This window comes from Cynocephalus volans, chromosome 7 (genome assembly GCF_027409185.1).
Source record: "Cynocephalus volans isolate mCynVol1 chromosome 7, mCynVol1.pri, whole genome shotgun sequence".
NCBI lineage: Eukaryota > Metazoa > Chordata > Mammalia > Dermoptera > Cynocephalidae > Cynocephalus > Cynocephalus volans.
This window is the reverse complement of record NC_084466.1, coordinates 154,090,056-154,116,511: the sequence shown is the minus strand read 5'-3', so window position 1 is coordinate 154,116,511 and position 26,456 is coordinate 154,090,056. Positions and strand designations below refer to the sequence as shown.

Genomic DNA, 26,456 nt, shown 5'->3' with positions numbered 1-26,456 from the left:
TCTGCAGAGTCAACAGAGACGTGGCCAAAGAAACAATTCCTTTTGGTTGGAAGGCAGCTTTGCTAGGTGCCTTTGAGGTCCTTGCCTAGGACAATGGATCACCAGTATTTCATTGCTGCTACAGAAAATACCCCAGACCTTTGGCCCATAAGGTCTCTTGCATTATGCTGTTGAACAGCCAATGGCAGTCAGACCAAGAGGCAGATACAATCTCAGGTTCACTGCTTGGGAGAAATCTTGTAGAACAAGTCACCATCTATTTTAAGCACGGTACAGTGAGGAGAGGAGGCCCACAGAGGTTAATACTTGCATCAGGCCAGGTGCCTGATTCGGGGCACAGCTGAGACTCATCCAGGCATCTTGTCACTTTGGTGCCCTTTCTTTCACAACACACTGATCCCCATGGTTGGTGTATTGTGTGGAGTCGTGGGATGTTCATTTCCCTAGGTATAAATTCCCACGTCCACCAGTGACATCGTCAGAATACTATATTCAAGTCAGAATCCCAAGCACAAATGAAATTAGCCTTCTGGCTGGGAAGCCAAAAATGCGATGGACTGTCCCACCCACTTCCCAGATCTGGGTGATCTGTGCGTTTGGATAGAGTGGTATCGGCTTTAGGTATTTACTGTGGCCTTCCCACTGTCAGCCGTTTTCCAAAATTCAATACCTTGAATGGTCTCTTACACACAGCAGTTCCCCAATACAGTCGCCCTTGGACCTCGACGCCTGGGGTGCGTCTGAGGCGTGCTAGAGGGCGCAGGGTGGGAGGTCCGGCCCACGCCTGCGCCGTCCCCGCGCCCCCTTGCTGCCCCAGAGTCGGTCCAGGAGCAGTAGAGAGGGCGACCTCCCGCCGCCTAGAGGCGCCAGCCCGCACATCCGCTCTGCCCGTGCCACGTCTCTATGGCGGCCCTAACGGCCGTCCAGGGCGCCAGGCGAGATGAACGCGGCCGCTGACGGCAGCGGCGGCGCTGCGGCCGCGGCGCGGTCCCGAGAGGGTAGTTCCGCGGAGGACGGCTTCGTCCCGTCGGCGCTGGGGACCCGAGAGCAGTGAGTGTGGCTCAGGGGAGGGTGAGCGGCGCTGCCTGGCCTGGGCCCCAGGGAGGGAACGACGGGGTGGAGGCCTGGGGGCCGGGAAAGCCTTGGGGGCGTGACGGGGGGAAGCCTGAAGGGACGCCTTGGGGGAGGTGACGCGGGGTTTACGAGCTGGCTCGTGGGGTGCGGGACGGGCCCTGAAGCTCTTGGCTCTTGGGGAGGCCTTTTGGGGGTCTTGAACCCGAGAGACAGGCTTGCGGGGGCGGGGCTGACGAATAGGTCTGGTGGGCGAGGGTAAGCGGCCGGGGGAGAACGGCCGGGCCAGGGAGCTGACGAGGCTGAGGGGACAAGGGGTGGGGACGTGGGAGTGGAGAACGACCTGCGGAGGGAGCGAGGACGTAGCGGGTTATCCGGGGTAAGAGAAAGTGATCTAACCTAAAACAGACGCTCAGGAACTATCTAATGAATTAGTAGATTAGATGGATGCGTGAGTGACTTTGGGGAACGATTGGGATGAGCGGTAACTTGGAGGGGTGACAGAAAGCAGGGATTCTAGAGGGATGAAGTAGGAAGAGAAGGCAGACGGTAGAGGGGAGCATGCTTCAAAGGATTAAGGGAAAACTTAAGTGGAGGGCTACAAGACAGGAAGCGGCGGAGACAAATGCACAGGAGACAGACTGGTTTAAGACTTAAATCTTAAACTTAACCTTTAAGAAGATCTTTTCCTTGTTGCGTTCCATAGTGAGCCGCCACTGTACTGGCACAAAATCCTGTGTCTGAACGCTTGACACCAAATGTGTGGTAATTGCTTCAACAGTCAAATTTTGGACTTCGATCTGGGATTTAGAAATCCTTGAGCAAATGTCTGTCTGTCTCTCTCTCCCTCTCTCTTTTTTTTGAGCTAATACTTATATAGCGTGTGTTATGCCTTAGGTATTGTTCTAAGTGCTTTACATGTATAAACTTGTTCTGCTTGCCCACGTCTTTCAAGGATGTTAAGAGATTGAGCTATGTACGCTTATTGATAACACTAATAATATTTTAAACCTCTGAAATAAATTGCTCTGTAATGGATTAGATTAATGGTTTAATTAAGTGTATTGAATTAATACAGTTTACTTCAAATGTATTGAATTAATACAGTTTAATTCAAGAGTCTCAATTTGTGTTTCATTATTTACATAGTTGGGATGCCGTCTATGAGAGAGAACTGCATACTTTTCGAGAATATGGAGATACAGGAGAAATCTGGTGAGTTAGGAAAAAAAATCAAATTATGATCCAGAAGATTGTATGCATATGTGTGGAACATATATACATATGTAAATTTTTTAAGAACTTGTACCAAAGAAAGACAACTTAAAAATCTTGGGAACCCTGGACTGAGACTGGCTTTAGCAGGTAGATTTAAAGTATCTCTTCTTTCTTCTGATGACCCAGATTTAAATTTGATCAGAGTATTAGGAGATTATTTTTTTCCTATAGTTATCCTTTTTTTAATAAGCTATAAAATTTTGAGCTGCCGACATGTATAAGTGTTAATGCTTATGTAGAGAAAATTATTCATTAATATACTGACCTTTCTATTCTGTTCTGTTCTTGGAGGTGTTTTCTCCTAAATAACAATAGAAATGAAGCCTAAGCAGTCACAAATATTACTTCTCACTTTAAAAAAAGACTCAGTTGGGCATATGGTGTGAACAGATTAAATAGAGTATAGCTATAACTTTTGCTCCATATCCCTCTGTCATTTGATTAATTGATTCTGTTTCTAACAGGTTTGGAGAAGAGAGTATGAATCGACTAATAAGGTGGATGCAGAAACACAAGATTCCACTGGATGCTGCAGTGCTCGATATTGGAACTGGAAATGGTGTTTTCCTGATTGAACTTGTTGGTACTTTTAGTATCCATGTATTAGCCAGATTTTTTTTTATTTTGTCGATATACATTGTGGCTGATTATTGCTCCCCATCACCAAAACCTCCCTCCCCCCCCCCAACAATGTCCTTTCTGTTTGCTTGTCGTATCAACTTCAAGTAATTGTGGTTGTTATATCTTCTTCCCCGCTCCCCCCGGTTTTGTGTGTGTGTGTGTGTGTGTGTGTGTGTGTGTGAATTTATATATTAATTTTTAGCTCCCACCAATAAGTGAGAACATGTGGTATTTCTCTTTCTGTGCCTGACTTGTTTCACTTAATATAATTCTCTCAAGGTCCATCCATGTTGTTGCAAATGGCAGTATTTCATTCGTTTTTATAGCTGAGTAGTACTCCATTGTGTAGATGTACCACATTTTCCGTATCCACTCATCTGATGATGGACATTTGGGCTGGTTCCAACTCTTGGCTATTGTAAAGAGTGCTGCGATGAACATTGGGGAACAGGTATACCTTCGACTTGATGATTTCCATTCCTCTGGGTATATTCCCAACAGTGGGATAGCTGGGTCGTATGGTAGATCTATCTGCAATTGTTTGAGGAACCTCCATACCATTTTCCATAGAGGCTGCACCATTTTGCAGTCCCACCAACAATGTATGAGAGTTCCTTTTTCTCCGCAACCTCGCCAGCATTTATCGTTCAGGGTCTTTTGGATTTTAGCCATCCTAACTGGGGTTAGATGGTATCTCAATGTGGTTTTGATTTGCATTTCCCAGATGCTGAGTGATGTTGAGCATTTTTTCATATGTCTGTTGGCCATTTGTATATCTTCCTTAGAGAAATGCCTACTTAGCTCTTTTGCCCATTTTTTAATTGGGTTGCTTGTTTTCTTCTTGTAAAGTTGTTTGAGTTCCTTATATATTCTGGATATTAATCCTTTGTCAGATGTATATTTTGCAAATATTTTCTCCCACTCTGTTGGTTGTCTTTTAACTCTTTTAATTGTTTCTTTTGCTGTGCAGAAGCTTTTTAGTTTGATATAATCCCATTTGTTTATTTTTCCTTTGGTTGCCCGTGCTTTTGGGGTCATATTCATGAAGTCTGTGCCCAGTCCTATTTCCTGAAGTGTTTCTCCTATGTTTTCTTTAAGAAGTTTTATTGTTTCAGGGTGTATGTTTAAATCCTTAATCCATTTTGAATTGATTTTAGTATACGGTGAGAGGTATGGATCTAGTTTCATTCTCCTGCATATGGATATCCAGTTATCCCAGCACCATTTGCTGAAGAGGCAGTCCCTTCCCCAGTGAATAGGCTTGGTGCCTTTGTCAAAGATCAGATGGCAGTGAGTGTGTGGGTTGATTTCTGGATTCTCTATTCTATTCCATTGATCAGTGTGTCTGTTTTTATGCCAGTACCATACTGTTTTGGTTATTATAGCTTTGTAGTATAGCTTAAAGTCAGGTAGTGTTATGCTTCCAGCTTTATTTTTTTTGCTCAGCATTGCTTTGGCTATGCGTGGTCTTTTATTGTTCCATATAAATGTCTGGGTAGTTTTTTCCATTTCTGAGAAAAATGTCTTTGGAATTTTGATGGGGATTGCATTGAATTTGTATATCACTTTGGGTAGTATGGACATTTTCACTATGTTGATTCTTCCAATCCAAGAGCATGGGATATCTTTCCATCTTCTTGTATGCTCTCTAATTTCTCTCAGCAGTGGTTTGTAGTTCTCATTATAGAGATTTTTCACCTCCTTGGTTAACTCAATTCCTAAGTATTTTATTTTTTTGGTGGCTATTGTAAATGGGCAGGCTTTCTTGATTTCTCGTTCTGCATGTTCACTATTGGAGAAAAGAAATGCTACTGATTTTTGTGTGTTGATTTTGTATCCTGCTACTGTGCTGAAATCGTTTATCAATTCCAAGAGTTTTTTTGTAGAGGTTTTAGGCTGTTCGATATATAGGATCATGTCATCTGCAAACAGGGACAGTTTGACTTCATCTTTTCCAATCTGGATGCCCTTTATTTCCTTCTCTTCTCTGATTGCTCTGGCTAGTACTTCCAAAACTATGTTGAATAGGAGTGGTGAGAGTGGGCATCCTTGTCTAGTTCCTGTTCTTAAAGGAAAAGCTTTCAGCTTTTGCCCATTCAGGATGATATTGGCAGTGGGTTTGGCATATATGATATTAGTCAGATTTTAAAATGAGATTTTTAAAAAGTCTTGCAATTGAGGATACAATGCATTTTTTTTTTTTTTTTTTTTTTTTTGGTGGCTGTTGGGTATGAGGATCTGAACCCTCCACTTGACTTTGGTGTTAATCAACACCGAGCTCTAGCCAACTGAGGTAACCGGGCCATCCCTTAACTATCTAAATATAAAAAGTAAAGCAGTTATACCACTTACTTTGAGAGGTCACATGTGTTCAAAAGGGAGGCTGCATGGATTGTGAGAAAGCACTAAATGAGAAGCCAGGTAATCTGAGTCCTAGTTTTGGCCCTTCTGTCTATAGCCTTGACCTTGAGCAAGCCACTTAATTTTTCCCAGAGAATGGTTTTGTCTAGGTAATCTTTTTTGGTATTTTCTAGCACAAAACTCAGTCTCTATGTATAAAAGGATGATGACCTTTTGCAATTTTAGTAGGACATACATACTTTATCTTTGGTGAACATATGGTTTGAAAAGAGCATTTTGTTCTTGGAACTAAGTTTTGGTGCATGTTTCACTGCTAGCTAAACTGTCACTGTCGCTGTAGTGTGCTCACTGTTGTGCTACGTGAAGTGGAGGAAGTGTAAGACTTACGCTTAATCCTGGATGGCTTTACAGTCTAATTTGTAAGAATATATACATAAAAGTGAAATTGAGTGATGACCACATGTCAAGCCTTATGCTAGGCACTGGCAGCATGAAAATTCAGACCTTGTGCTTGAATTATCCGTGATATAATAGAGGATGCACTGACATATAGATAGTTACATTATAGCTTGATGTGTGGGATAATAGATAAACTGAGTATAGAAAAGGGTGATTAACTTTGGGAAAGTGGGATAGGGAAGGGTCTTGGAGTTAATATCCAAGTTGGGTAGAAATTTCTGGGGCAGTGTGTGGTGAGTCTGGGTGAAGTATAAAAAGGGAGGAAACAATGTCTAAAGGAAAGAAGGCCGAAGCAGCATATCATATCCTGGACCTATAAATAATTTGGGAAATTGGAATATAAAGTATATGTGAGGGATGAGGATTAAGTTAAAAGTAAAAGCAACATCATTTTTTGCCATGCTTAAGAGCTTAGATTTTGCTGTTAGGCTTATGGGGAGCCATTAAAGTATTTTAAGCAGTGGAATATGAAGAGAAAGAGTTGTAATAAACTTTTTTGAGACATCGAGGAATAGCATATGTACATTAAAGTGTATAAATCAAAAGTGTACAGCTCAGTAGATTATCACAAAGTGAACACATCCACATAACAGTCACCCTGGTCAAGATGTAGAATGTTACTGAACTCTAGAAACTCTACAAGAACTGCCTACCAATCATTACTTCCTTTTCCTCTCTAAAAGTAACCACTATCCACTAACCAAAATGAGTTTTAGCATTATAGATTAATTTGCCTGGTTTTGAATGTATAAATGGAACTCTTTAGCATATGCTCTTTCTGATGTCTTTCACTCAACATTCTGTGAGATTCATTCATGTTGTTGCTTGTAGCAGTAGTTCATTAATTCATTAATTTTCATTATTGTGTAAGGTTCCTTTGTACAATTATACCACAGTTTTATTTATTCTGTTGTTTACTTATAGATTCTTTTTTTTTTTTTTAAAAGATGACCAGTAAGGGGATCTTAACCTTTGACTTTGTGATGTCAGCACCACGCTCTCCTAAATGAGCTAACCGGCCATCCCTATATAGGGATCTGAACCTATGGCCTTGGTGTTATCAGCACCACACTCTCCCAAGTGAGCCACAGGCTGGCCTTTCTTTTGGGTTTTAATAGTTTACTTGTAGAGGCTAATGATTTATTCTCTGAGGCAATAGTTTGTAGATTCTTTTAGATTTTCTACACACGTAATTTCATACACTGTGGATAATGGCTCTTTTTCTTCCTTTCTAATCCTTTTTTTTTTTTTCTGACCGGTAAGGGGATCACAACCCTCAGCACGGTGTGGTCCGCACCACGCCCAGCCAGCGAGCACACCAGCCATCCCCATATAGGATCCAAACCCATGGCCTCGGCCTCGGTGCTACCAGTGCCACACTCTCCCGAGTGAGCCACGGGGCCAGCCCCCTTTCCAATCCTTTATGACTTTTTCCCCCTTATTACACTGTCTAGGATCTCCAGTTGAATTTTGAAAAAAAAGTGATGATAGAAGGCGTCTTGTCTTTTTCTCTTTCCTAGGGAATGCTTTCAATATGAGTAGCAGGTGTGATGTTAGCATGTGTTTGTTTTGTAGATAACTCTGTATCAGATTAAGGAATTTCCTTGTATTCCTACCTTGCTAAGACAGTATGTGTGTGTTTCTTACAAATTTTATCAAATGTTTTCCCTGCATCGAAAAAATCATATGATTTTTCTCTTTTAGTCTGTTAATGTTGAATAATTACATTTCTCTGTTTCCAAGTGTTAAGTGCATTCCTGGGATAAACTCAACTTATACAAGGGTACTTCAAAAGTTTGTGGAAAAATAGAATTGAAAGATAATACAAATCTTTCCATGAACTTCTTGAAGTACCCTTGTATATATCACTAGATTCAGTTTAGTATTTGTTTAGGATTTTTGTATCTTTGTCTATGATATAGATTGTCCTGTAATTTTCTTTTCTTATAATACCCTTCTCAAGTTTTGGGTGTCAGGTCATGCTGGCATCTTTAAATGATATTCTGCTTTTTAAAAGTTTTAAGATTGGTGTTACTTTTTCCTTAAATGTTTGTTAGAGTTCACTGGTGAGACCACCTAGATATGGAGTTGCTTATGGAAAATTTTTTTTCTTTTCTAATGTGAACTTATTAAATGAAACATGTATGTGGAAAAGTGAATGTGTCATAGGTGTGAAGCTTGTAGAAAATGAACACCTTTGTGTTACTCACCAACCTGATCAAGAAATAAAACCTTACCAGCACCATAGAAGCTCCTTTGTGCCCCCTCCCACTCATTCCCTTCTAAAGGTAACCATGTTTTGACTTATGTCATCATATATTAGGCTGTTTTTTGATATTAACTGTAGTGGTTTCTCATTGTGGTTTTAATCAGCACCAGGCTCTAACCAACTGAGCTAACCAGCCAGCCTAAAATTTAATTTTTTATTAGCTTATTGCTAGTATATAGAAGTACAAAAGATTTTTGTATTGATCTTGTATTTGGTAAGTCACATATTAATTTTCCCTTGGCAGCCATTTATCTTTTCTCCATTACCAGTTTGTTTTTGAGAATATCCTATGAAATGAAATCATGCAGTATATAACCTTTTGAAATTGCCTTCTTTCACTCAGTGTGATGCTTTTGATGTTCATCCACATTTTTGCACGTATCAATAGTCAATACTTTTTATTGTTGGGAAGCATTCAGTTGTATGGATATATTACAGTTTATCAGTCTACTTGTTGAAGGATGTTTGAGTCATTGCCAGTTCTTGTCAATTATTAATAAAGCTGTTATAATTTCTCTAGTGTAAACATATTTAACTTTATTAGAAACTGCCAAACCATTTTCCTAAGTGGTTGTACCATTTTGCATTCCTGTATTTTATATGCATGCAATGTGTTATAGTTCCAGTTGGTCTTTGTCCTTGCTAGCATTTGGAATTGTCAGTATTTTTGTATTTTAGTCATTCTAATATGTTTGTAGTCTCATTTAATCATGATTTTAATTTGTATTTTACTAATGGCTAATGATGTTGAACATGGTTTTCATGTGCTTATTTGCCATCTGTATATCCTCTTTGGTGAAATTTCTATTCAAGTTTTTCGCCCATTTTAAAATTGGTTGTTTGTTTTCTTACTGTTGAACTTTGGGACTTCTTTGTGTATTCCAGATAGAAGTCCTTTTCCTGATATGTTACTAAAAATGTTTTCTCACAGTTTGTAGCTTTTCTTTTTATCCTCTTCTCAGGATCTTTATTAGAAGAAAAGCTCATAATTTTAATGAAGTTCAATTTGGTTTTTTTTTGCTGGCTGGCCAGTACCCCCTGACTTTGGTGTTACAAGACTGTGCTCTCACCAACTGAGCTAACTGGCCAGCCTAGTTCAATTTGTTAAGTTTGTCTTTTGGTTTCATGTGTAATAACTTTTTGTTTAATCCTTTCTCTCCTTTTTTTCCCATAAAAGTTTTATAGCTTTGTAACTATAAATTTGGATTGTTACATTTTGATTTATGATATGATCCATTTTGAATCAATTTTTGTATAAAGTATGAGGTTTAGTTTGAGATTTTTTTTTTTTTTTGCAAATAGATGTCCCATTGTTCCAGTACCATTTGTTGAAAAGACTGTTGTTTCTTCATTGAAATTGCCTTTTCATCTTTGTCAAAATTGATTGCCCATATTCGTGTGGGTCTATTTCTGACTTTCCATTCTGTTTCATTGATGTATGTGTCTTATCCCCTTGCTAATACTACCCTTAATTAATGTAGCTTTTTTTTTTTTAAGTAAATCTTGTTATTATTATTATTATTTTGGTAGCTTGGCTGGTACAGGGATCCAAACCCATGGCCTTGATGTTACAAGGCTATGCTCTAACCAGCTGACCTAACTGGCCAGCCCTTTCTTTTAGTAAATCTTATAGTTGAGTAGTATGTTTCTTTCAAATTTATTCCTCTTTCAATATTGTTTTGGCTATTGTAATTCTTTTACCTTTCTAAATAAATTTAAGAATCAGTTTGTTTATCTACAGAAGAATCCATACTGAGGGTTTAACTGGGATTGAGCTAAAACTATACTTGAGGAGAATTGATATCTTTTTATCTTGAGTCTTCAGTTTATCAACATGATCTCTCTTCATTTATTTACATCTGCCTTGATTTCTTTCATCAGCATTTTGTAGTTTTCAGCATATAGATCCTACATATATTTTTTAACGTATACCTATGTATTTCATTTTTTTGGAGCTATTTTAAATGGTATTGCTTTTTGAAATTCAGTTGCCAGTTGTTTATTTCCAGAAATATGGTTGATTTTTGTTTCAACCATATTTGTATTGTTGATATATATGTGTTGGACCTTATTTCCTGCAACCTTGCATTTATTAGTTATAAGAGTTTTTTAGATGGATTACTTGGAATTTTCTATGTAGACAATCATGTCGCTTGTGAATAGGGGCAGTTTTGTTTCTTCCTCTGCAATTTTTATGCCTTTTATTTATTTATTTTTCTTGTTTAATTATACTAGATAAGCTTCTAATACATAGTTGGTGAGGAGTGGTGAGGGGATATTCTTGCCTTGTTTCCAATCTTATGGGGAAAGATTTTTCACCATTAAATGTAATGTTAACCTGTTAGATTTTTTTAGATGCCCTTTATCAGGTTGAAGAAATTCCCTTCTATTTACAGAATAGATACTGAATTTTGCAAGAAATACATTTTTGGAAGTTTTTTTTTTTGAAAAAATTTTTGAAAATTTATTTTGAAAAAAATGTTTTGGCATCAATGGATATATATGATCAAGAGATTTTTCTTCTTCAGATTGTTAATATGGTGAATTATATTGATTGATTTTCAAATATTGAACCAGCATTACATTCCCATAATAAGCCTCATTTGGTCATAGAGTATTATTGTTTATATATTGCTGGATTCAGTTTATTAATATATTGTTGAGAATTTTTCATCTGTGTTCATGAAGGATATTGGTCTGTAGTTTTTGTTTCTTGGGCTGTCTTTATTTGGTTTTGGTCTCAAAGCTGTGTTGGCCTCATAAAATGATTTGGAGAGTGTTCCCTCCCTTTCATTTTTTAAAGAAATTGTGTAGAATTGTTATTTCTTCTTGTGTGTTTGTTTGATAGAATTTTCAATGAAACCAATTATCCTGGAGATTTTTTAGTCTGAAGTTTTAAAATATGAACTCAAAGCATCTGCTCTATGATAATATTGGGGGACCTAAACACACCTTTCAGCATTGGACAGATCATTTAGGCAACAAATCAACAGAGTAACCATTATTCTTTCAGAGGGAGAGAAGAAATCTAGGGTTATCAGTGGTGGGAGGGAGGAGGGAGATGGGGGATAGGGAGAGATTGGACAAGGGGCATAAATAATAAGTCCAATTTGTAACAATATACATACTAATAATATTGATTTGATCAACGTATGTCAGCATTGAATCCCCAAAATATGTATAGTCAGTTATGATTCAATTAAAAAAAATGAATTCAATTTCTTTAATAGTTATAGTAGTATTCAGGTTATCTATTTCATTTGAGAAAGTTTGCGTAGTTTGTGATTTTTGAGGAACTGGTCCATTTTGAGTTTATATGCATAGAGTTCTGCACAGTATTCTCTTACTATTCTTTCTTTTTTGGGGGTGGCTGGTTGGTATGCGGATCCAAACCCTTGACCTTGGTGTTATAACACCACGCTCTAACCAACTGAGGCCAGCCCTCTCTTACTCTTCTTTAATGTCTGTGGGATGTATATTCCTGTTTTTCATTCCCAATATTAAAAATTTGTATCTTCTCTTTTTTCTTTGAGTGGTGCTAGAGATTTGTTATTATTTCTTTGTTTTTATCTAATAACCAGCTTTTTTGTTGACTTTATTTTTATGTTTTCAATTTTGTTGAGATCTGCTTTTATTTTCATTCTTCATTTTAATTAATTGATTTCGCTCCTTTTCTTTAGCTTCTTACAGTGGAAGCTTAGATTATTGATTTTTCTTCTTTTCTCATATAAACATTTGATGCACTGCTGCATCCTACAATTTTTTTTTTGGCAGCTGCCTGGTTTAGGGATACAAACCCTTGACCTTGGTGTTATAACATTGTGCTCTAACCAACTGAGCTAACCAGCCAGCCCTCAAATTTTGATATGTTGTATTTTTATTTTCATTTAGTCTGAAATATTTTCTAATTTTCTTCTTTTACCCATGGATTATTTAGAATTCTGCTGCTTAATTTTCAAGTGTTGGGGATTTTTCTGTTATCTTACTGTTAGAGATTTATACTCTAATTCAACAATGGTCAGAGAACATGCTTTGTATCATTTCAATTCTTTTAAAGTTGTTAATGTTTGTTTTATGACCCAAAATACAGTCTGTCTTGGTGAATGTTTCATGTGCACTTGAAAAATGTGTATCCTGCTATTATCGGGTGGACTGGTCTATAAATGTTAAATAGATCCAGTTGTTTGATGGTATTCAGTTCTGTATCTTTGATGATTTTTATTAGTTCTATTAATTATGGAGCTAGGAGTGTTGAAGCATCCGACTATAAATGTGGGTCTGTTTTTCTGTTCATTTTTGTTAGTTTTTGCTACATGTATTTCAAAGTTCTGTTAGGAGCATACCCATTTAGGATTTGTGTGTGTGTGTGTGAGAGAGAGAATTGATGAACTACTGTTTTATTACTGTATAATGTTCCTCTTTAACCTTGGTAGTCTTCCTCACTTTGAATTTTACTTTATTGATGTTGATAATAAAGCTGCTTTAGCTTTTTTAAAAATTGAGATATAATTCATATACCATAAAATTCACCCTTTTAAAGTGTACAATTCAGGGGTTATTAGTATAGTCACAAAGTTGTGCAACCATCACCAGTATCTTAATTTCAGAAGATTTTTGTCACCCCCAAAAGAAAGCCATTAGCATTCACTCCCCATGCTCCCTTCCCTTTAGCCCCTGGCAACCACTAATTTTTTTTCTGTGGATCTGTCAGTTGTGGACATTTCATATAAATGGTATTATACATTATGTGCCCTTTTGTGTCTGGCTTCTTTTGCTTAGCATAACGTTTTCAAGGTCATCCATGTTTAGCATTCTAGACTTCATTCCTTGTATATTAGGGTACTCCAAAAAGTTCATGGAAAGATTTGTATTATCTTCTAATTCATTTTTTCTGTGAACTTTTTGAAGCACCCTTGTATGACTGAATAATATCCCATTGTATAGATATACCACATTTTGTTTATCCATTCATTGATTACTATATATTTAGGTTCTTTCCACTTTTTGGCAGTTATGACAATGCTGCTATGAAAATTCGTGTGTAAGTTTTTATGTGGACGTATGTTTTCACTTCTTTTGGAAAAAGAAAATATGTACCTAGGAGTGGAATTTTTGGGTCATGTGCTGGTTAAACATACTCTGTGTTTAACTTTTTGAGACTGGACTACTTTTCATAGCAGCTACATTATTTTATGTTTCTGTCAGCCATATATGAGAGTTCAAATTTCTCTGTATCCTCCCCAACACTTTTTGCCTGTCCTTTTTACTATAGCCCTCCTAGTGGGTGTGATGTTAGCTCTTTTTTGGTTAGTTTTTGCATGGTATTATCTTTTTCCATCCTTTTACCCTTTAAAAATTTTCTTTAACTGACACCTATAATCATACATATTTATGGGGTGCAACGTGATGTTTCAATACATATATATGATCAAATCAGGGTAATTAGCATACCTGTCACCTCAAACATTTTCTCATTTGTTTGTGGTGGCAGCTTACAAAATCTTCTCTTCTAGCTATTTTGAGATATACAATACCTTGTTGTTATAGTTACCCTACTGTGCAATAGGACACCAGAACTTATTCTTCCTTTCTAATTGTGACTTTGTACCCGTTAATACTTCTCTCCCCATACTCCCTTATTCCCCTCCTCCCCAGTCTGGTAACCACTCCATACTTTTGCTTTTTCACCTACCTATGTCATATTTGAAGTGAGTTTCTTGTGGTCAGCATATAGTTGGGTAATGTATTTTTATCCATTCTAACAATTTCTGTCCTTTAACTGGTATAGTTAGAACATTTATGTTTAATGTAGTTGTTGATACATTTGGATTTACCTCTACATTATATTATTTGTTTTCTCTTTGTTACCTCTGTTTTTTGTTTTCTTTCTCCTTTTCTTTCTTTCTTTTGATTTACTTGAACATTTTTTAGTATTCCATTTTAATTTATGTGTGTATCTCCTTGTACTTATCTCTTTTTATACCTTTTTTAGTGGTTGCTATAAGAATTTGATTATATCTCTTTGTATGGCTTTTTTAGTGGTAGTTGTATATGGATTACAATATATATACTTTTCACAGTCTACTTAGAATCAGTATTTTACCACAAGTGGAATGTCAAAACCTTACCATATATGGTTTCTTTATCTTCCCCCTTTGTATTGTAGCTGTCTTAAATATCACCTTTATGTTTGTTGAAAATCCCATCAAATAGTGTTATAATTTTTTCATTCAAACATATTTTAGAGAACTTAGCAGGAGAAGAATAGTTAATTATATTCACCTGGATATTTACTTCTGCTTCTCTTCTTTTATTCCTGATCTTCCAAGTTTTTGTTTTTGTTTTTTGTTTTTCTCTTCTGCCTAAATAAGTTTCTTAGGAATTATTTTAGAGAGAGTTTTCTGGCAACAGATTTTCTTAAGTTTTTCCTTATCTGGGAATGTCTGTTTCACCTTCATTCCTGAGGGATGTTTTTGCTGAACATAGAATTTTGAGCTAACTATTCTTTTCTTTCAGTACCTTAAATATACTCCATCATTTCTTCCTGACCTCCATCGTTTCTGATGAGAAATCTGCAGTTATTTGAGTTGTTTTTCTGTAAATAATACATCACTTTTTGGGAGTCCTTCAAGAATTTTTTCTTTTTTGTCTTTTGTTTTTGGCAGTTTGCTTATGATGTGCTGCTGCTTGAATTTCTTTGTGCTTATCCTATTCAGTGGTCATTGGACCCTTTGAATCTGTAAGCTTGTATCTTTTACCAAATTTGGGATATTTCTAGCCTCTAGTTCTTCAAAATTTTTTTCCTGTATCACAGTCTTTTTTTTTCTTTTGAGAGTCTGTAAACATGAATGTCATACCTTGCATTGTCCCACAGGTCCCCGAGTCTTGGTTCATTTTTTAACAATCATTTTTTTCTCTGTTGATCAGATTTGGTAATTTCTATTGATCTGTCTTCAAGTTCACTGACTTTTTCCTTTGTCATCTCCATTCTGCTCTTGCACTTGGTTGATATGTCTCTTACGGCTCTTTAAGTTGTTCCTGCACCCTTTTCTTTATTTAACTTTGCAGTTTATTTGTTGTAGACGGTTGTTTGTCCCAAATGGTTTTCCACAGTGCGGGTTTTCTGTTTGCATCTCTGTATAACATGTTTTCTGTCCCCTGTATTGTCTGTTAAGTTGGAAGTTAGATCTAAAATAAGGGTCAGCAAACTGCAGTCTGTGGGTCAAATGTGGGCTTCCTTTGTTTTTATAAATATTTGTTGAAATGCAGCCACATGTGTTCATTTACATGTTGTCTGTGACTGCTTAAGTGTTGCAGTAGTAGAGTTGAGTAGTTATAACAGAGACTGTATTGCTGGCAAAGCCTAAAATATTGAATCTCTGTTTCTTTATAGAAAAATCTTTCTTTATCCCTGATCTAGAGATTTTATTAAATTCATTTTTTTTGGCAAGTAAACTTAATAAGTGGTGATGTGTATTTGTATATGTGGCATGTATGTTTGGTTGTCTTTTAGCAGCCATGATGAACATTGCTTACATTTAGTACTTTTTCATTGATCGCCTACATTTTAAATGGATATTTTTGTTATATAATTTTAGATTGGTATTTTTCTTTCACTGTCTTCTGGTTTTCTTTATGACTTATTGTCAGCTGTAAGTCTTATTGTTTGGCATTTTGACGATAATCTGTCCCCTTGGACCCTCCAGCCTCACTCCCTTGATGCTTTGGAGATTTTTCTGTTTTTGGTTTTCATCAGATATGCTATGATGTGCCTAGGCCTAGGTGTGGTTGTTTTTTTTTTTTGGTTTTTTTTGTTTGTTTTTATCCTGCCTTGGGTTTATGATGTTCCTTGAATCTGTTGCTGGGATCCTTTGTCAGTACTGGAAAATTCTAAGCCATCTGCCATCTTCTCTTCTGCCCCATTCTTACTTCCTTTCTTAACATTCCATGTATATGTATATGTTAGATCTTGTATTCTGTGCCATATTATGTCTTTTATGTTCTTTCCATTTTTTGGTTTTCTATCCTTTTGTCATTCTGTGTTTAACAGCAGGGATATTTTCTGATTTTTTTTCACCAATTCTTTTGTTTTTGCTGTACCTAAACTGCTATGAAGCCCACCTTTTGAATTTCCTAATTTAATTTTAATTATTACATTTTTCCGTTCTGTTATTTGTTTCTTTATTATAATTTTCAGTTCTCTACCAGAATTCTCCGAATTATCATTGTCATTTCAGTAGTTTTAAAATCTGTTTCTGATAATCCTTTTATTTGGGTCTCCTGTGGATTGTTTCTAATGTCAGTTTTCCCCCTTGGTTTTTGTCATTTATTGTTTCCCTGAATGTCTGCTTATTTTTCACTGCATGCCAGAAATTGAAAGTGAAAAACATTGAAGATAGCTTGAAGCTCCAAGTGATTGTTCTAGAAACCTAAAATATCTATATGTGATTTTTATAAGCTGTCCTGGGAGAATACACAGGCATGGGAAAAGAAAGTACTGGCAAGAATCACTTAATAAAATCATCCTGGGTTCTAGGTCTGATAGAGAAGGAATTAAGGGAATTGGGGAAAAAATGAAGATCCCGATGAGTAGGGTGGGAGACAGCTAAAAGTGTAGGCGGTTGGCATTGAAAAAGAGAACATTAATGGCTGGCTAGTTAGCTCAGTTGGTTAGCATGCAGCATTGTAAGACCAGGGTCAAGGGTTTAGTTGCCTGTACCAGCCAGCAGCAAAAAGAAAGAAAAGAAAAGAAAACAGGACTTGGTTAGCTTGGTTAAAGGGTTTGGATCCCTGGACTGGCCTGTCACTGAAAAAAAAAAAAAAAAAAAGAACATTAGACCATATTATTAAAAATAAAAATAATGAAAGGGAGCAAAATGCTTTGTGGAAAATACTTGGTATATGTGTTAGCCTGAGTTTAGATTAGAAGAAATCAGACACTTAGGGTTGAAAAGTCTAGTTAAGTCTTAATGGGTGGTATGGAAGTAAGTTAAGTTTTGCAAGGAGTAACCATTTAGTAAATTGTGAACAGCACCAAGGGAATTTGAGGCTACACTGTACATTGCGACTTTTGTTTTTTGCATTTCCTTTGAAATTATTTTTAGCTGCATTGGTCTAAAAATGTTCAGCATAGTTAGGGGGTGGTGTGAAGACCAGCTTTTACTACAGGCTGCATACACCTAGATGGGTTTATGGTTAGTAAACAGCAAACTCTTAAGTACAATGAGCTTCCTTAACTCCTTGGAGATATAAATACCTGCCCAGCTTACCTCACAGATTTTTTGTAAAGATTTAATGCAATGTATGAAATATTTCAAAAATGAAAAAGTACAAATGTAGTAAGGTCGTTAATAATAACATAGCTGGTGGAGAATTGCAAAATTTATAATTACACTAAAGGAAAAATTTAAAAATCAATAACTTATTACATATGCATTTAATTTATTCATATTAACTTAATTAGGTTAAGTAAAATTTATGTGTGAATTGGAGCATGTCAGCATCAGAAGTTATAGTACATTTTTCTGCCTGAGGGCTTATACATATATTTTCATTATCTTTGAGAAAATGAATTTCCTTTTGAAAAAGAAATCAAATATTATAAAAGCAAATGAATTGTCATGTTATGTAAATTTAAACTTTTGGTTTCTACTTAGATTCTACGATAAAATTTAAACATTGTGGATTATTGTCATTTGATCTATAACAAAAGAATCACAGTCCTAAAGGAATATTATAATACATAAGCAAAATATATTGAAACTTTTAAAAACTAAAGTATAAAATTATTTCTCTGTCTCTAGGCAAAATTTGGTTTCTCTAATATTACTGGGATTGATTATTCTCCTTCTGCAATTCAGCTTTCTGGAAGTATTATAGAGAAAGAAGGTTTATCGAACATTAAATTGAAGGTAACTATTACTATTATAATATTTTTATTTATGATGGAAGTTATAAAGTTTAAGTGTTTCTAAAGTATATTAATTTGCTGGTATCTTTTGAACTCATAAATTAAGGATCAATCAAATAATCCAAATTGAGACATTTTTAAGTAACTATATTAAAAATTTAGTCAGTTTATTTTCTCTCCTTGCATGAAAGTGTGTTCATACCTCCCTACCTATGTTTACAAATACAGGTTGAGTGTTCCTTATCTGAAATGCTTGGGACCAGAAGTGTTTTGCATTATGGATTCTTTCAGATTTTGGAATATAGCGGAATACATACTGGTTGAGCATCCCTAATCCAAAAATCTGAAATGCCTGATAAGTATTTCCTTTGAGAGCCAAGTTGGTGCTCAGAAAGTTTCAGATTTTGGAGCATTTTGGATTTTGTATTTCTGGATTAGGGATGCTTAACCTGTATATACAAATAATACTTAACTATTGGTTAATTAGATCAAAAAATTGTAAATGTATAGAGTGTATAATATCACCAAAGATCATTTATTTTTGTCTCCTGTGATCTGTGAGATGATGACTCATAAATTTGTATTTCTAGTCCTGGCCTTTCCTCTGAGCTGAGCTCTATGTAATTCCATGTAAAAATTGCCTATTTTAAAGTCCTCTTGAAAGGCTGGCCGGTTAGCTCAGTTGGTTAGAGCGTAGCCTTATATATAACCAAGCCTTATAATCAAGGTCATGCATGGGTTTGGATCCCCATACCGGCCAGCTGCCCCCAAAAATAAAAGTCCACTTGAGCGTGGTACTGATAACACCGTACTGGCCAGCTGCCAAAAAAAATTTTTTTTAATGTCCACTTTGATATTTAATAGTCTCTCAGCTTAATTAGTCCAAAATGAAACTCTTGGTTTCCTCCTCAGACCTGCTTTCCCCAGTCGTGCCCTTTTATTCTGATGATATCACATTTATGCTGTTGCACTAACCTCAAACCCAAGGAATCATCCTTTATTCTTCTTACTTTTAAATCCTATATTCAATTCTGTTAGTTTTATCTTAAGTGTATATCAGGAATGTGATCATTCCTTGATATTTCTATTGGTACCTACCAAGTCCAAGCCACCATCATTTCTTGCCTAGACTGCTACAGTTGTCCCAATTTCCATTCCATGGTTTCCCCACTTCCATTCTTGCTGTCATGTCTGTTTACTACAGGGCAGCCAGAGTGATCTATTAAAATGTGAATCAGTTCGTATTACTTCCTTGCTCACAGTCCTCCAATGGCTTCCCCATTGCGTTCAGAATGGAATCCAAACCCCGCACCCAGCTTTACGAAGTCTCTCATTTCTTTGCCTCTTTCCCACTTTGTCACCAGTACTCCAGTCACACTGACTTTCTTTCTGTTTTTGAAACATGTCAATCTTGTTCTTCTTCAGTCTTTGTAACCTGTTACCCTCTGCTTAGAATATTCTTGCCCCAGATCTTAGCATGTTTGGCTTGTTCTCATCATTCAGATCTCTGCTGAAATATCACCTTCTTAGAGAGCTCTTCCACATTAATTTTTAAGATTCTTAAAAAAAATTTTAAATTCTTTTATTTTTTGGCGGCTGGCCTGTATGTGGATCCTAACCTGTGACATTGGTGTTATACGGCTAACTCCAACCAGCTGAGCTAACTGTCCAGCCCCTGCATTACTTTTTCCAAAAATTTCTCTTCCCAGTCTCTCTTTTTTTTAGTTTTTAAAATTTTATTCTCTATGTCTTCCTACTCTACTTTCATTTTCTTTATAGCACTTTATCTGAAATTGTTAAACTTATTTAATATTTATCTTTCCCTTTATAAGATTAGTCTCATGCAGGGATCTTTTCTGTTTTGTTTACTGTTGTATCTGGTGTCTGAAAAGTACCTGTACAATAGTTGTCCACAAAATATTTGTTGAATAAATGAGTACTTTTATACAGGCATTTAGGATGAGAAATCTTCTCCAAAGTTAGCTCTTCATAGTGGTAATCATTGTTTTTTTTCAGGTTTAATGAATTCTTTGCACATGAGGGATATGGAAAAACCCATTTTTAAATATAAATAAACATTCACATTTTTAAGTCAATAAGAATTTTAGATGCAACACTATTAACAATTACTTTATTTAGTTTGTATGAGTAATTATGAGCTAGTTGCCTAATTGTTTTTTCAAAATAGCTTTTCAGAATTAAGTTCATTGGCTTGGCAAATTATTGTGAATGTTTTATAAAATTGAGGCAGATCACTGTTGCGAATGCTTATAATGTATGAGGTTATTGAAAATGAACGAGATGAAGATGTACGAATTTAAAAACATAAAGTGCATGATGTTTACCAAATTAGGAATTAGTTTAAACAGTCATTTAATTTCTTAAGCTTTATGCCATTCATTATCCATTAGAAGCTTTGTAAGCTGCTGAGTCAAGGCAAAAAAACTTTTGATTTACTTTGCTTACTTTAGGTCACACAACATAGCATATAAGCAAGAAATCTTATGTCTAGTGACTTGAGTTCCAAATAAATTTTGTCATTTTGAAAAATATGTCAAATATTCTATTTTTTGACAGAAACAACTTTTTCTTGAATCAGACTTTTGAGCTCCATAATGTGCTGGTATTATTAGGCAGTATGCCTGGCTTTGATTTGTTTCCAAATTTGTAGAGATTTGCAATGTCCAGGAAACACTATCTGTCTCTTTTACTAATCTTGGCTTTAATGATCTTGGAATGAAGCTCATAAAAGTTAGCCATAAAGTTGAATATATATTTATTATATGTAAAATGCCATCGTAATTAATGGGTCCTTTTATCCATAACCTTTTACAGGTTGTCACTTGAATTCTGTAAAGATCGTGTGTTAATTGTTCTCACATAGACATTTATTTTTAATATAGGTAGAAGACTTTTTGAATCTTTCCACAAAGCTGTCTGGATTTCATATTTGCGTTGACAAAGGGACTTTTGATGCAATAAGCCTTAATCCTGACAGTGCAATTGAGAAGAGGAAGCAATACGTGAAATCTCTCTCCAGGGTGTTGAAAGTAAAAGGGTTTTTTCTAATAACCTCATGTAATTGGACCAAGGAAGAGTTGATGAATGAATTCAGTGAAGGTAAATAGGTATACGGTGTTTAAACATGCACTTACCTTAGGTTTCATTTACTTAAATAGTTTTTTTTCCCCCTTGGTGTTATACTGTTTTACTTTTCTATTTGTGGGAATTGCCTGCTTTTCTTCTCTGTTAATGACCTTGGTAATAACTTTTAAGTGTATATACAAAGCACAGAGAAATAACATTGGTTGAGATCCAGAGACCTTTTTAAAAATTTGTAAGAAATCCTGGCGGTTAAGTACTAAAATTTATGAGCCTATAAAAATTAAGTTTTTTATTTAAACTGTACAATCTTTTGTTTAAGGTATACAATATATTATTTAGAGAATCAAACCAGAAAAAAAAGCACATATGTTGTGCTTCTGAATTCAGTGTACTGATTTACTGGCAAATCTGTAATAATGCAAATGGAAGTAGTATTTTTAAAAGTCTTACATGATGTGAGTTTTGATTTTATAGACACTTTATATGTATCTAATGGTCATTTAGGTATTTAGGATTTGTCTTCTTGTTTTTAGGGTATATAGAACAATTATTCTTAACATTGCACAGAAACAAAATGTAGGGAATTGGTAGAAGTACCACCTACTAATTCTTGAGGAAATCTGTGCATTTTTCAAGATTTTGGTGCCAAGGCAGGATCCTTTTTCGCCCTATTAGCTGTAAATAGTGCTGTGTCTACTAGGTGGGGATCTTGCGAGAACTGAGAATCTGTAATCTACACACAAAACATTTTGAGGTCTCTGGCAGATTGTTTCTTGTATGTTTTAAGGAATATTTTATCTGCTGGTTTATTCATATAGTGCACAGGGATTTCTGGGAAAGTATCTTCAGAATCTATAGGTATTTGCTTGTAGTTTCTTTAGAATCCTTTTCAAATTAGTAAGAATGAGAGGAATTTTCAGGATGGAGTCTTAAGTAAATGATATGGTACTGAAATATTTGGTTAAAAATTGAACCTCAATTGTCACCAGCTAATGGGAAATGAATTACCTCAAGAAATCAGTTTACCGTGTACTATTATTTATAACCATACTTCATACACTTCATCTTAAAGTTTGTTTTCTTTTTGGTATTAAGGGAATAGGCAGGGAGAACACCTAACACATGTCCTTTTGTGTGCCTTCAATGGCTTTGACAGGTTATATAATGTAAAACCTGAAGTGTTTGAGGCTTGAAATGTGAGCTTATGTCTTCATTACCATTGCCTCTGGGTAACAAGAATTATATTTGATTTATTACCTTTTATTTCATGCAATTAATTTTATTATCTTACATGTTAAATTTGTTTCCTTTAGAACTGTTGAGGCCCAGTATCAATAGTTTTTCCCTCTTCCTGAAGCTTGACAGTTTTAATAAATGCTCAGTTACACTGTGTAGGGCAAGTTCCTTTCCTAGTTTCTAAATACAGGTGTTCTCTTTTACCCCTGAAGCCAGCACACAAAAACATACTTGTCTGTCTTTGATAATGAGGAACAGACTTTAGCCTGGTATAGAGTGCTTAAAAATGTGTCTGTGTCTGAAAACTTTTGAGTAAACTCGTTATGTTCAGTTTAGAACTAAATACAGAATTTAAATAAGCTAAATGTTATAACAGGAAATGTTAAAGAAATACTTATATACAGCTGAAGACATTTTTTAGGCATGAGTCTCTTAGAAAATGGTGTTTGGAATTAGATAAGGGACAGTAACAGAACACTGCCACACATCACTGCTTAAGGTCTTGTTACTAGCTGCTCATATTGGCTACCACATTCCGTTTTCATAGAATAAAGCTTGTTTCACCAATCTTTTAAGGTTCTTTGTTTCTTTGCTTATTTGAAACATAAATATTCATAAAACTGTTGAAATGGATCTTGCATTTTTTCCTTGGTGGCCTGATATTTATATAAACATTTTGTGGTGTCGTTTGTTTTGGTGAGGGTTAACTTGAATCAGTTGCCAGATATTAGGGTGTTCTTATTTGATGTCCAAGGGACTTGACTTTATTACACCTACTGAATTAAATCCACCACCAGCACATATTTTACTACAAAAGTAATCCAGATTAATTATGAAAAAAATTGAAAAATATCAGTAACCCAACACATAAGCATATAGATTAAAGTAATTAAAAGTATTCCTTAATTATCAGTGGAGTACAATCACTGTTAATCTTTTGGTGTATTGTATATTGAAATATAATAACTTCAATACTGTACGGTTAGTTCAGAGAACTAAAAAACTTTCAGGAAAATTCACACAGCTTCATTTTCTCTTGAAAATTTTTATTCTGAAATATTTTAAGCATGTGTAAAATTTCCAAAAACAAATATGGGTATATATACCCCTGTACCTAACATAGTGGCTCCTTTTTCCAGTATTAGAAGGCCTGTCCTTCTTTGGAAAAGTTTATTATCAATTTTTAATGAGCATTTTAATATTTAGTTACTTGTTATGATTTGGTGAAGTTTGATTTAGAATATGAATTAGAATGTATAATGAAACACAGTATAAGCCATCAGTATAACCAGAATGTATGTTATTGTATTGACCAATCAATATAATAATATATATCCTTCTAAACATTTTTTTCTGTTTATGAGGGTTATTTGAGTTCAAAGTATGGAAACTTAGAAAATGCAGGATCCCTCCTTCCCCCAGAAAAAAATCCCTCAAAACTAATACTTGTAGTTCCATCATTGAGGGATAACTTTGGTTAGCATTTTAGTGAGTGACCTTCCAGCTTTGTTCATTTTAGTTATTTTAATTTTGGGGGGTGGCTGGCCAATACAGGGATTGAACCCTTGACCTTGGAGTTATCAGCTCTGTATTTTATTTTGCAACAAAATGTTACACTTCCATTTTATTTTACAGTTCAGGAAAACACTGCATTATCTTATTTAGATCTTTACAAAATCACTGTGAGTTTGATAGGGACATTAGTATATGTAACCTCCTTGTATAGAATTAAGGATCCTGGTGAAGGTAACTTTACCTGCATATCTTTCTCTTAGTAAGTGGTAAAGTTGGGACTTGGACCCAGGAATTTTGATTCCAAGGTAATTTTTTTTGAGCTATATACTGTGCTGCTTTGAAAGTTACTAGTTCTTTGTATTCCCAGACCCCTCATTAGTTTATTTTGGGTCTTGATCTTTGTTACAAATTCTGTTTTTTCAAAAACTGTGGTAAAATACATATATAAGATAAAATTTACTATTTGAAGTATTTTTAAGTTCTGTGGCATTAAGTACATCACACACTGTTGTGCAACAGCCATCATCACCATCCATCTCCAGAAATTTTTCATCTTCTACAAATTCATTTTTATTTGCAAGTCATTTAACCTTTCCGTAGTAAGTACTTTTATATGTGGGGTGTGGATTACTTGAGTTACCACCTACCTATAAAGCACTCAAAACAGTTCCTGGCACATGGTAGGAACTCAACACATAGCTGCTTCCTACAAACTAAGTGGTAATGTAGGCTGATGGAGATGGCAGCATTGAAGGGGTAGGAAACAGGAAATGGGGGATGGATGGAATGCTTCTTTTTTCCAATTTGTTTTAAATCTTGTTTGTTCCTCGTTCAATTCAAAGTGTTTTTGGATGTGTCCCCGTATGCCCTGCATACACAGAAGAATTGAAAATCATAAAATGAAATTCAGTTCACAATTTAGAGTTTGGAATCACATAGTTTTATACAGGGTTTGAAAGTACAATGTTAAAACAAATCTCACTTAACTGTGAGATTGAATCCCTAGTAAAAGTATTTTAATTTTGTCTGACAGGATTTGAATTTTTCGAAGAGCTGCCAACACCCAAGTTCAGCTTTGGAGGCAGATCCGGAAACAGTGTAGCAGCATTGGTTTTCCAAAAAACATGAGACTTTTCTTTGGACAAATTCAGGTAGCTTTTTAAAAAAGTTACACAGCAAAGTTAACCTGACAACCTGACACAGAAGATGCAAGTGCAAATAAATGCTTAGTAAGTACACAGAATGCATATGTTCAATAGACATAATGGGTTGGTAAAAAAAAAAAAATGATGAACAGTAAGTGGTTGGGTTCTAGAGATCAACCAAGAATGGTTTTTAATTTTTGTTTGTATTTGAAATGTAAACTTTTTTTTAAATTAAAAAAATTTCCTGTTACTACTAAATAGTTAAAAACTTTAAATTAGTAAATGAATTTACAGAAAACATGTATTCTTGATTTTTGTGCCTTGTTAAGTTGAATTGAATATAACTATTTATGAAGATTTGTCCAATAATAAGCAAAACAACTTTCTGAGTGTTTTATTAGACTATTTATGAAACACAATAAGAAATACTATTTTAGGTTGAATGGTGATTATTTTAAAAATTATTTAATATCTGTGAAAAGCCCCTTTGCCTTCATGTAAATAATTAAACAAAGTCAGAGAAATGTATCAGTTAATCAGGAAATATTTATTGATCCTGTATTTTGCAGTCGATGGTCTTCTACACACTGTGAAGGATAAATAGTAGTAGGGAAGAGAAATAAGGGATATTGGTATATGCTAGCACTATGTTGTTATATTATTTTATTAAGTCATTTGAATCCTCCCAATCTTCTTGAGGTATGTATTACTTATTCTTGTTTCTCTACATATAATAAAACTGAAGCTGAGAGAAATGAAGTCACTTGCACAAGGTCAAACAGCTTGCACAGGATGGAGCCAGGATTCTTATCTGGGTCTGTGTGATTCTAAAATCCATTCTCTTATCCTAGTGTATTCTGCCTCCCAGGTGCTAAGTCTCTGCCTTTATAGTGTTTACAATTCAGTTGGGGAACTAGGATTGGTACATATAAAATTCAGTTAGAGAAGATGCACAATTATTTTTAGGAGCTATGAAGCTCCTTCTTAGTGTTGATCACTAATAACTTGTTAGTGTTGATCTGTGGACTATCAGAATAGTGAATCCGCAAATTCAGTGTCTTATCCTTAATTACTTTTCACCATTTCTTTGTCTTTTTTGTCATTCTTCTGTGAAAGGGTGGTGTAAGTTATATAAGCCGTCAGGGATACAGGGACAAAGATATTCTAGTTAGGGGCTACTTTAGGAAGAAAAAGTTTATTAATGTGTTTGGAAAGGTAAGATATAAATACCTAATACCACTTTGTTACAAGGCAGTGCTTTAACCAACTGAGCTAACTGGCCAGCCTTTACTTAATACCACTTTGTATTTGGGGTTATATTTTAATATTGGAGTCGTAATGTGAATTTTTAAAAAGATATAATTTTTGATGATTTTCAGCTTTTTGGGCCTATTGAGTTACAAAACTAACAATTTTTGTTTTTTTGGCAAATGTTACTTCAGCATTAAGTTTAGCATTTTTACATCTTTTTTCTTTTTGGGGAGGC

The 26,456-nt window shown here is 35.3% G+C and overlaps 1 protein-coding gene across 2 annotated transcripts; it reads left to right on the top strand.

Annotated features, from left to right (window-relative positions):
• The first annotated feature begins 917 nt into the window (after positions 1-917).
• On the top strand, positions 918-24,961 carry EEF1AKMT2 (EEF1A lysine methyltransferase 2). 2 transcript variants are annotated; one of them, XM_063101778.1, is made up of 6 exons: positions 918-1,050; positions 2,221-2,286; positions 2,814-2,928; positions 17,863-17,970; positions 20,873-21,089; positions 24,859-24,961. In XM_063101778.1, the coding sequence occupies exons 1-6, from the start codon at positions 941-943 to the stop codon at positions 24,951-24,953; spliced, it is 711 nt and encodes a 236-aa protein (XP_062957848.1). In that variant the 5' UTR covers positions 918-940; the 3' UTR covers positions 24,954-24,961. The 2 variants fall into 2 exon arrangements, with proteins under 2 accessions (XP_062957848.1, XP_062957849.1); XM_063101779.1 differs by lacking the exon at positions 918-1,050 and adding an exon at positions 1,784-1,836.
• Positions 24,962-26,456: the final 1,495 nt, after the last annotated feature.

Excerpts from the sequence above, each read along its gene's own strand:
- EEF1AKMT2 (XM_063101778.1), top strand. The coding sequence starts at position 941 with ATGAACGCGGCCGCTGACGGCAGCGGCGGCGCTGCGGCCGCGGCGCGG. Across the intron at positions 2,287-2,813 it reads GGAGATACAGGAGAAATCTG|GTTTGGAGAAGAGAGTATGA; the intron begins GTGAGTTAGGAA and ends TGTTTCTAACAG. Across the intron at positions 21,090-24,858 it reads GATGAATGAATTCAGTGAAG|GATTTGAATTTTTCGAAGAG; the intron begins GTAAATAGGTAT and ends TTTGTCTGACAG.